The sequence below is a fragment of the Echinops telfairi genome, unplaced genomic scaffold (genome assembly GCF_000313985.2).
Source record: "Echinops telfairi isolate 266 unplaced genomic scaffold, ASM31398v2 ScPeMD7_7457;HRSCAF=8495, whole genome shotgun sequence".
Lineage (NCBI taxonomy): Eukaryota > Metazoa > Chordata > Mammalia > Afrosoricida > Tenrecidae > Echinops > Echinops telfairi.
In genome coordinates, this window is record NW_022111357.1 from 25,495,934 (window position 1) to 25,507,394 (window position 11,461).

Below are 11,461 nucleotides of genomic sequence, written 5' to 3' on the forward strand. Positions count from 1 at the left end.
CTCGCTCGCTCGCTCGGGTGCCAGGAATAGCACCTGCGTGACTCAGGAAGCAAGAGGCAGGCGCTGAGCGCGTTCATCAGCGCCCCCCTCATCAAGGCCGTGTCTCCTTCAGACACCTGTGTCCTCCCTCTCCCCCAGGGCCGGCGACCTGTCACCTTGATTGGCTTCAGCCTGGGAGCCAGAGTCATCTACTTCTGTCTGCAGGAGATGGCTCAGGAGAAAGGTGAGTGAGGCGCTGTCGCCGGGTGGCTCCTCCTCCAGGCCGGCGGTCCTGAGCACAGGGGCCTTGCAGAGGGGCCACGGCTCTTGGGAAATGACGCCTTTCTGCATGTAATGTGGGATGGATGATAATGGCCCTGGCCCTTGAGTTCTGGGCCCCATTCTGGCATCGTGCGTGTATATGTGTCTCCGTGTTGGGATATGGACGTGTTGAAAGAGCTTGGAAAGATCGCACGTGTACAAACATGCACACACCTCATCAGAAGATATTTAGCACCCCCTGGCCCAGCTGCCAAATGCCAGTAGCCCCTCTGGGGCACTGTGACAACCCCCAATGCTACTGCACATTTCCAGGGAGTCCCAGGCAGGGCCAGGGTCAGGTACAGGGCTGTAGTCTCTACCTAAGTGTCCTGAGGCCAGTGTGACAGAGAGTGTGCCCCAAGGGCCTCCCTAGAACTTGTGATGTCACCCACTGTCATCCCTCCTGTGCTGGCAGCACAAGGACTGAGGGCCACTGTCCCCAACCTCAAGGGAGCGAGATCTCTGGGACAGGATGCTGGTTGGGGACAGAACTGTCTATAGAGGCTCCCTGTCGGAGGGAGCTGGGATCGGAGGTAGGGCACTTGGAGTGGTCTGTGGCCCTGGGCCCAGATGCGCCCCTCTGCTGCTGGGGCGCAGCAGAGGTGGAGCTCAGTGGGACAGTAAGTAGATGGCACTGAGGAAGGAGCACCTTTGTCTGAGGGCACAGGTGGCTCAGAGAGGAGGCTGGGGCCACCGCCAGCATCCTCACTGGCCTGCACCGAAGGCCTCTCGGACCCATAAAATGGAGTTAAGTGTGTCCACCCCACATGGCAGCCATACTTTTGCCCGTTTGAAACGCACTGTTGCCAGAGTTCACCCCAGGACTCCAGATGGATGCTGCAGTTAGAGCCCCCGCCCTGAGGCTCCCCCAGAACACCCCGACACACTCTCCTTGGTCAGCTGGTGATTCAGTGACCGGCACAGAGCGGGTGGGGATGGGAGCCAGCTGGACCCGAGGGGGCTGGGATGAGTCAGGGGCTGACTGGTGGTATTTTGAGCATTGGCGTCACCGGCAGGCATGGAAGAGGCCAGGGAACTTTGGGCCATGACTCATTTCTGCTTGTCATTGTCTGCTAAAATCTGTCCCCACGTCACCTGGGACAGGCCTCTACTGTGGAAGGACCAGAGCCCAGTGTGGAAGGTCTGGCCACTCTCAATGCCCCGGCTGGTAGATGCGCCCCCCCGCCCCCTCGGGCTCCTTTGTAGCGTTCAGCTGCCTCCTTCGTGTGGTTTGGTCCCTGTCCCTTGAAGCAGTGGGAGGCTGCTCTGTCCCACCTCTGGTAGCTCTGAGACCACCGCACACAAGGGCCTGGGTGCCAGCTCTGGGTTGTGTTCACCGGGAAAAGCCAGGCTGGAGACAGAGGTCAAGCCAAAGCTAGAAGGAAGGACGGGCACGCTGGGCCCGGGTCAAGGTTTCATGTCTACCTCGGAAAGCATTGTAACTTACCTTTTCTAGAGGCAGCCTGTGACGCCAGTCATGGCCAGGGACAGCAGATCACAGGGACAGCCCCCCACCCCACCGCCCTTCCTGCTCTACTTGGCCACCTAGGACCTGGTGGCCCGCCAAGGGAGGCCTTAGAGGATTACCATCTCTCCCCACTCCCAGCGCTTCCCCCGCAAAGGGCTTTGTTGAACCAGGACAGCATCACTGACTCCTACGCTCTTGTAACGTCATGCAAATGTCATTGTGCTTTCAGAATCTCTGAGGGTTGGGGGAGGGGAGGACTGTATGAGAGCACTTCAAAAATTCACGGGGAAATTGAACTGAAAGGTAATGGCAGTTTTCCGTGAACTTGCCGAAGCCCCCATGTCTTCCCCACACGGTAGAACAGAGTCTTCACGGCGTGGATGTGTGCAGCGGCGTTCAGGGAGGCAGGATGGTCGGACCAGTCGGCTATTGATCCCAGTGCTACGACAGCACAGGCCAGCCCCCACCTCTGGGGGCTACAACAGATACTCACATGGTCGGGGTCTACAGGCCGATCTGGGATGGGCGCTGTGTCTGGGCCCAGGCTGAGTGAGCTTGCTCATGGCCACAGACCAGGATTGGGCTGGGGACTGTTGTCTGGGCAGCGGCTACCCAGAGCCCTGCTTGTCGAGGAAGGTCACTAACATGCCAGAGCCGAGCCCAGTCAGGCTGCACGGCCTCGTTTAAGACCACTGGTCCTAGCACCTTCACGAGCATCTTGTACGAGTTATCCGTTGCCGGGGAAGAAAGAAAAAGCAAATCACCTCTCCAGACGCATTGTTATAACATCAAGCCCACTCCGACTCAGGGTGACCTCGTGCACAGCAGAACAGAGCCCTGCCATCTGCCACCACCACCACCACCACCATCTGTACCGTCACAGGTATGTCCGGCCACTGTGCGCTTGAGTACCGTCTAACCTAGTGGGCTCTTGGTTTAACCACAGGGGTCTTCAGAAACTTCATGGAAGCATTCTGTCCTCTTCTCATCCCATTGCTCCAAAAACCTGAAGCTCCCTGTAGTGCACAGGGTTTTATTGACTACGTGTTGGAGTCTATTGCCAGGCCTTTCTTCTCAGTCTCTCTCAGCCGGTAACCCTGCTGGGATTGCAGCACAGGTGGAATCGGTCTCAGCATCACAGCGACATACAAGCCGCCACAGGACAGCACGCCGACAGACGGGAGGTGGTCTCCTCACACCGTGACTGATTGTCCCCGGATCACGACCTCATATCGGGTTTGCAAGACTGTCACGTCTTTACGAGAGTGGACAGCTCGTCTTTCTCCTGTGGGGCCGCTGCATTGCAGCCATGTACCTGTGCTTGGCAACCCTAGCCCATAGTGTCGTGTCTTCTGACCGCCTCCCTCAAGCAGTGGAGATCAGAAGGCAGCAGGGATGCCCAGAGGGTCCAGGTTGCCCTGGCACATGTGTCTGGCAGCGGGCAGTGGCTGTGGATCAGCAAGCCTCGGTCCTTGTCCAGATGCCTGACTGACCCCTTCCATGGGGGCCCTGGGGTGAGAGTGAATGCAGCTGAAGTCTCACAGCGTTGCTTCCGCCACGTTCTGTGGGGACAAAGCCTGGCCAGATGCCAGGCGGAGGATTCGGGGGAACACTCTCCTCTGGATGGGACAAGCAGCAAAGCATTTGTTGCTGTCATTACTCTTCTGCCGCGCCATTGGATAAAGCGGGGAGTGGCCCCTCAGGCAGCAGGGCCGTGCACACTGCCCCCGGTGGAGGGTCGAGCAATAACCCCCACCCTCCCAGTGGGCTCAAGGGATGAGCACGGACTTGGGAGTCAGCATCCTGGCTCTGCCTCTGTCGCTACGTAACCTCGGTTGGGCAAGGGCACAGCCTCGACGGACACCCATTTCCCATTTGCAACGAGATGTTCATGTCACCCTCCTCGCTGGGCATTGGTAACCCCCAGGGAGCACAGAGCTCAGGTAGGGGTGCCGTGCTGGGTCTTGGTACAAACCAGCTGCCACTTAGTTTACCGCGCGACCCCATAAGAGGAGACCCATGCTCCATAGAGTTTTCCGGGGCTGGATGTGGGGACGTAGGACCAAGACACCGCTCAGTGAACTTGAACCCCCAACCTTTGCCCACAACTCAACCAAGTGCATTAACTGTTTGTACCTCCCAGGGAGCCCTGGCTCTTGGTAAACACTCCACATGGCCTCTCGTCCTTCTGTCAGCAGTGTGCAGGCTGAGCTGCCCCTGCTGTGGAGGGTGGCTGCAGCTCCTCCCGACTCCGCATACTCGCTTCTCACTGCCATCCTCTGTGCGGACACCCTCCTGCCCCTTTGTAGTCCTCGTCCCTCCAGCCCGTGCAGCTGCCCGTCTGCCAGGCTCCCCACCACCTCCAGTGACGTGGGTTTATTCATAGAACCACTTCCTCATTTGGAGGCGAAGACACGTGTTTGGCTCCAATTAGCAGAAATTACATGTTAACTTCAGACCGTTAATACGAGCCCAGGCTTCCATTCCCCTACAGAGCAAATTGAATTAATTACCATGAAGCATTTAGCCCTGGCAGTCGGAAGTGAGGGCCACATCAGCCGCCTCCAGAATGCTGGCTGGGAGCTGGCGGGAGCAGAGGGAGAGGCAGAGGTCCCTCGGGGGTCCCCACCACAGTCTCTCAGATGCTGATTCTCGTGGGAGCCCCCTTCCCAAATCCTTCCTGGCCGCTGCTCCGCCCACTGCGTCACAGGCCACCTCGAGCACTTGGGCTTTGTCGTAATGTTTACATCAGTGTGAAAGAGGAAGACCCCCCAGCAATGAGTCAGTACAGGGGGCTGCAACAATGGACAGAAACACGGCATCCAAACCTGGGTGGCACAGGACCGGGCAGTGTGCGTTCTCTTGCCATAGGTCCCTGGGCTTCGGAACTAACTTGATAGCAGCTAACAACAGTGGCTGTGAGAACTAAATGCAATAGTGACTCTAAATGCTTGGCACATAATAAGAGCCCAGTAATACATTGGAAATGGGCCCTGGTGGTGCAGTCATTCCGCACTTGGCTGCTAACCAAAGGTGGGTAGTTCAAATCCACATGCTGTTCCACAGGAGCAAAATGAGGTGATCTGCTTCCGTCAAGATTACAACAAACAACTCGTTGCTATCCAGTAGTTCCACCTCAGGGTGACCCTGTAGTTCAGGGTAGAACTTCCCCTGTGGGTCTCCAGGGCGCTCACTCTTTACGGGATTAGAGAGCCTGACCTTTCTCCTGCAGCATGCCGGGTGCGAACTGCTGACCTTGTGGTTAGCAGCCCAACGCGTAACCACTACACTACCAAAGCTCTATCAAGATTACAGCCTTGGAAACCCTATGGGGCAGCTCTAACTTGTAGGGTCAATATAAGTTAGAATCAACTCGACGGCAATGCATTTGGGTTTTAATTCTTTCGGAGCAATTTTAACATGCCAGGAACTGTGGAAGCTTAATAAATGGGTACATTGGTGGTTCCATGGTAGAATTCCCCACCTTCCATGCCTGAGCTCCGAGTCTGCTTTCCAGCCAGTGTACCACATGCTCCACCACTGCCCATCTGTCCGCGGGGGTTACAGTGGCTGCTGTGCTGAACAGGTTTCAGCAGAACCTCCACATAAAGATGGGCTTGGAAGAAAGGCCTGGTGATCGACTTGTGGAAACCAGCCGGGGCGAGCCCTGTGGATCGCAGCAGGCGGTCTGCAGCCAATCCCAGGGATGGCGCGAGACTGGGCAGTGTTTGGTTCTGTCTTGCCTGGGCTTGTTGTCATTAGTCGGGGGCCGACTCCAAGGCAACGGATATCAACAACAGCACGGCGGATGGAGTCCCTGGCGGATTCACATGTGCTCGACTGCTAACACAAGGTGGGAGGTTCAAATCCGCCAGGAAGTGCCTTCCCTCAAACTAGCCAGTGAAAACCGATAGAGCGCAGTCCTACTCTGACCCACTCAGGCATCCCGAGTCACAACCACCTGGACAGCAGGGGCAGCACGTCGTCAGGTAGCCTCCAGTCCCTACATGTACAACAGGGCCCGTGGGCCCTAGTGGAAGGGAAGCCTGCCCCTCCCTCTCTTCCTCTCCTCCCTCCCTTCCGTCCTCTTGGCATGCCACCTTCTACCCTCTTGCTCAGCAACCCCTCCCAAGTCTTTGCCATGAGTTAGTTCTGGGGTGTCTCCAAGTCCCCAGCTGGCTAAGCTCTTCCATGAATCACTCCCCCTCGGCCCCGAGTCTAATTCCTTCCAGCTCACTGTCTCCTGGTTGCGCACACAGTTAATCTGCGCACAGAGGAGGCCTCTCCTAATTGCAAGCAATCTTCATTATCTGCGTGCGGGTGGTGGGGAAGGGCATGACTGGCCTGCATTTGAATCCACCCTTTGTTTCCTGGAGACCTAAGAATGCAGCAGTAAAATCCAAGAGTCAGCCAGAGCCCTGAATCCTTCCGCCAGCCACCCACCGCCAGCCCGCCCGCCCTGCCTAAATGTAGCACACCCTGCCTTTGCTCCCCTTCAAGAAAAGCTTCCTCTAGCGCCACGGTTCTCTACCTTCCTAATGCCGCGACCCTTTCATACAGTTCCTCATGCTGTGGTGACCCCCCCATCTGTAAAATTAATTTCGTTGCTACTTCATCACTGTCATTTTGCTCCTGTTATGAATCAGACGACCCCTGTGAAAGGGTCGGTCAACCCCCAAAGGGGTCGCGACCCACAGGTTGAGAACCACTGCTCTAGAGTCAACCCCCTTCACAGCTTCATCCCCTTTCCTGCTGAAGTTGCTACTTTAGGGACATGCTACCAGTCACCAGGCTGTGTGCCCCTCACAGCCTGGCCCGCCCTCCCCTCAAGGTCAATGTGGAAGCCCCCTGAGAGCAGGGATCTTGTCTGAATGACCTCTGTGCCTTCTGCACCGTCATAAACCCAACAGCGTGAATGCCCCATCACTAAACTGAGCATGAAGACCATCACTGAGCATTCACACGGTATCGGTCAGGACAAGCTCAATTGTGCTGCTGTAACAAACATCCCCTAACACCGTAGGGGCATCTGGATACCTTCCCATTCACTCTACCTGTTCCCAGTGGATCAGCAGGGGCCTCTGGTCATTGCAGCCACTCAGGAGACCCAAGCCAAATGGAAGGTCCACCTCCACATGTGGTTGGTCCATCGGTCAGTTAGGTATCCGCTGGCTGCTAATGCTGTCACCTGGAAGTCGCACACGTCACTTTTGCCCACGCTCCACTGGCCAAAGCAAGGTGCGTGGACATAGCGACCATCAGAGAGGGTCAGAGCGGAAATGCATTCCTACCAGGTGCTGAGAAGTCAGGGAGCCAGAAGTGCTTGGTGAACAGTGCCAGCAGCTGCCCCCCACATTGTATTCCCAGAGCCCATGCGAGGGCCCCATGAGTCCATGAGACAGCAATAAGCAGCCGTTTCCACTTCCTGCACACATCCTAGACGTTCACACTCCCTTAGCAGCTGGCAGACTCTAATTGGATTCTGGTGTCTGTGGTTAATTCTCAGCCCTCCCTCCGCCAGACACTTCTGGCTCAGTTTCTTTGTCTACAAAATGGGGCCTTTCCCATCTGCTCCACCCCTCTGCCTCCGGGAAGCGGCCCACGCAGCATGGACGGTAGACCGTACACTGGATGGAAAGCCGGAGACAGCCCGGCCTGCACGTGCTGGGCGAGAGCCCAGGCGCTCAGCCTAGGGGCCTCCACACAGACTGAGGCAGGGATGGGCCCCACATGGTACCCTCCAAGGTCAGTGCAGAGCCCTGGGTCCAGGCTGGCCGGGCCCAAGTCCAGCCAAAGCATTGAGCCCCTTTGGCAGCTGTGGCTCCAGACCATGCCCAGTACCTAGAGAATGGTGACCTGGTGAAAACTCCTGGGAGCTCGGTGCTGCCCCCACGTGGAAATGACCACAAGAGGCCCAGGAACAGCCGTAGGAATGCGGCTGTGGGTAGCGGCCACCGAATTGGCCTTTGGTTCATGGCAACACCACACACAACACAACAACACACTGCCCAGGCCCGTGTCATCAGTTACGGGTCGGACTATTGTGACCCCCAGGGTTTGGGTTGGCAGGCTCTTGAAAGTAGATCACCAGGCCTTTCCTCATCACCCATCTTAATCTGGATGCTCTCAAACCTGCTAAAGCATCATAACAAGACGTACGCCTCTGCCAGCAGACAGATGGTGGCTGCCAGGTGGTGTATTGACCGGTCTCAAACCGGGAAGGCAAGACTCCTTCCCCAGAATCATGGCCGTCACCATAGGAACCATGCTGCCCTGTGGTGAGTCCCCGTGCTCTGCCAGGTTTTTGCTCAGGTTTTACATACCTGCACAACCCATGCGGCGGGTAAGTCTTCCCCCCTCTTCACATGCAGCAAGACTCAGAGCATGGTGGAGAACTTGACCTAGAACCAGGGCAGTAACACAGCCCTCCCAGGCTCCTGAGCTCCTGCTGTGTGTTGGCTCCTCATCTCCTTCTGGCCGCCTCCGAATGAGATGCTTTCACCCCTCACAGTGCCCCAGAGCAGCTCTTCCTAACAGCTCCGCCTGTATTCACTCAGCACCCTGGTGGTGCAGTGGTTAAGCACTCAGCCACCACCAGAAGGTTGGCTGAAAGGCTTGGCCATCCGCCCCCATGAAGGTTGACTGCCCAGGAAAGCCTGTCAGGCACGTACGCCTGTTCTGCGCAGTGGATGGGAATCAGAGTCAGCCAGGCAACAGCCCACAGCAATGACACGCCAGGCTGGAGAGATGGCCGGGGACAAGCCAGCAGAGCCCCTGTCCTCTGTTGGGACAAACAGCCCTCCCAGGGACAGGAGTTGGGGTCTGGCAGAGTGGCTGTGACGTTTGGCAGTGATGCATGCCATCGGCTGGCAGACAGCCTGGCGCAAGGTGGGTGCTCTCAAAGGGAGCTTACTGTTCTTCCTTAGCACATCTGAGGACCACTGCCTGGGTGGGACCAACACTGCCTTCCTACACCCACCACCCACCCAGACACAGCCAGCCCTCAGGTGGAGACGTCATCCCCACCATTTCAAACCCACATAGCTCACAGCCGAGCTTCCGGGCCTTCTCCACTCCGCCCACAGCTCCAGGCAGGTGGATTGCATCACAGAGCCACCTCGAGCGCTGGCCCGGCTCTGCCCGTGCGTGCATGTAGGGCACACGTCATCCCAGAGACCCACGCGGTGGCATCTGCGGAGCTTTCTCCCATCTGTTACTCAAGTGAGTCCGGGCGGAGTGGGAAGGACTGTGCCCCACTGGCAGTCGCTGGCCTTCTGGTTGAGCATATGGGATGCTTGTGTGGCGGACCCTGATTCAGGTGAGCTCTACAGAGAGCCTCCCCCCTGCCTAGCACGACTAAGACCTCCTCATAATCACCAACATCAAGCTATTGGCACTGGCTATGCGCCCCTACCCCCGCCCCACCCATCAAGTCGATTCCAACTCATCACGCCCCCATGTGTTATGAAGCAGAACTGCCCCCCAAGGGTTTTCTGGGGTGTGATCTGCAGTCTGTCTTGGAAGATGTACAGCCAGCATGCTTCGTAGAGGCAAGGACGGCAAGGCTTCCGCTCACATACTTTGGACATATTGTCAGGAGAGACCTGTCCCTGGAGGAGGACGTCGTGCTTGCTAAAGGAGAGGGGCATCGAAAAAAGGGAAGGCCCTACACGTGATGGCGTGGCATCCGTGGGCTCAGGCCAGGAACCACGGTGAGGATGGCGCAGGACTGGGTAGTGTTTCCTTCTGGGTCAATGGCACCTAACAACAGCAGCAGCAGCACCTGCACAGAAGCCAGCGTCTGGCTGGGTGCCACTGTGTGCTGGGTGGGTTCAAAGCCCCAGTCTTTCCGTCAGTGGACCAGAGCAAACATTGACGCCAGCTGGGGCCTTACTGTATGCCCGGCAGAGCTGAATCCTTCGCGTCTTAGTGATTGAATCCTCACAGGAATCCTGTGTAGTTTTCACTGCCTCCCTCCCGCAGTTTGCAGAGGAGGTTTATAGAAGTTATCAGCCCATGGTCACAGGGCTAGTCATGATGAAGCCAAACTCAAGTCCAGCAGGGCTGACCGTGATCTTGCCACAACTTAATACTTCCTTAATCCTGACAGCCACCCTGCAGTCAGGATAGTCAGCCCCATTTTACAGCTGCTAAAGTGGAGGCTTAGCAGGAGGCAGAGCCTTGCCCGCAGGGGTCCACTAAATGCCATCGGTTGCAAGTTCCTAAGATTTCCATCAACTGCCCTGGTGGCAGTCGTGGTTATGCGTTGGGCTGCTAACCATGAGGTTAGCAGTTCAAAACCACCAGCTGCTCCTAGGGTAGCAGTTCTCAACCTGAGGTCACGACCCCTTGAGGGGTCAAACGACCCTTTTCCAGGGGTCGCCTGATTCATAACAGTAGCAAAATTACAGTGATGAAGTAGCAGGGGAAATAATTTCATGGTGTGGGGTCTCCAAAACATGAGGAACTGTATGAAAGGGTTGTGGCCTTAGAAAGATTGAGAACCAGTGTCCTACGGAGAAAGATGGGGCTTTCTACTCTCAAGCACATAGTCCCCTCCTGGACTGCCCACAGGCAAGGTTGGCCCGTACACACTGACCCTGCCAGCTCCAAACCTACCAACTGGTTCTACCTTTGAGCAGGAAAAGCACATCCCCAGGAGCCCCAAAGGGGACCAGTCCTCTCCAGCCGGAGGGATGAGTGTGCTGTCACACTGGCCCGGCCCCTGGCAGTCTTTCTGGCCCCGGCAACAGGTGAGGGTTGGGGTGGAGGCCCGACTGTCAGCAGGGACCACCATCTGTGCACTCACAGAGAGCTTCCAGACTCCAGGTCACCGCCGACATTTCATTGTTTCTGTGTGTTTCCTTAAAGATCTTTGACAATTGAGATGTTGGGAAGCAACCTCTAGTTAAGCTGACTCATGGTAGCCAGCTGAGCCGGAAAATGGCCACTTGGGCCAAGAAATCAATTCCTGTTTCCGCTAGCTAATGGATGTGTTTCTCCTCACGAAAGGTGCTATGTATTGTGTCTGCCCCGTGGACGAGACACCGCATGACGAGCCAGGCTGGCCTGTCGCTGATACAAGCAGCAAATCTAAGGCTCCACGGCCTGCTGCTCCCTGGTTGACCGAGTCCACCCTGGAGCCCAGGCCAGCCCCATCTGTAACCTGGCGCGATGTAGCAACTGTTCCTCGGGAGGCATTGAGGCAACCGGCTCAGAAGTCAGCATCCTTAATGACTAGAAAGAAAGAGGACTGGACTTAGGTTTGAGAGACCTGAGTTCAAATCCCGAGTCTTCTAGTTACTGCCTGTGTGCCCTGAGGCGAGTCACCTCATCGCTCTGAGCGTCAGGCTAGCTGGTAAATTAGGATGCTGATGGCTCCCAGGGCGGTTCTTCCCTGCCCTGTAGAGTCACCATGAGTCAGAGCTGACTAGTGAGCTGGGTGTATTGTGTTTATGTATTATCGTTATCATTAAGTACTTACTATGTGCCAGGCACTATACTAAGAACTTTACATGTTTTCTCATTTATTGCACAAACAACCTTAGATATAGGTGTTGATGTTCCCATTTTACCTATGAGAAGGCTGAGGACAGGAACTGTGTCTGTTTTGCTCACTCTGACGTCACCAGCAGTGGTGCTCTGACGTCACCAGCAGTGGTGCTCTGACGTCACCAGCAGTGGTGCTCTGAC

General features: G+C 56.5%; 1 protein-coding gene across 4 annotated transcripts in view; it reads left to right on the top strand.

The window, feature by feature from the left end:
- Positions 1 to 11,461, top strand: part of TMCO4 (transmembrane and coiled-coil domains 4) — a 97,729-nt gene that overhangs the window by 59,484 nt on the left and 26,784 nt on the right. For all 4 annotated transcript variants that reach the window (XM_045299191.1, XM_045299193.1, XM_045299192.1 and 1 more), the window contains one exon: positions 139 to 223. In XM_045299191.1, the coding sequence (XP_045155126.1) occupies positions 139 to 223 (85 nt within the window). The remainder of the gene's footprint in view (positions 1 to 138; positions 224 to 11,461) is intronic.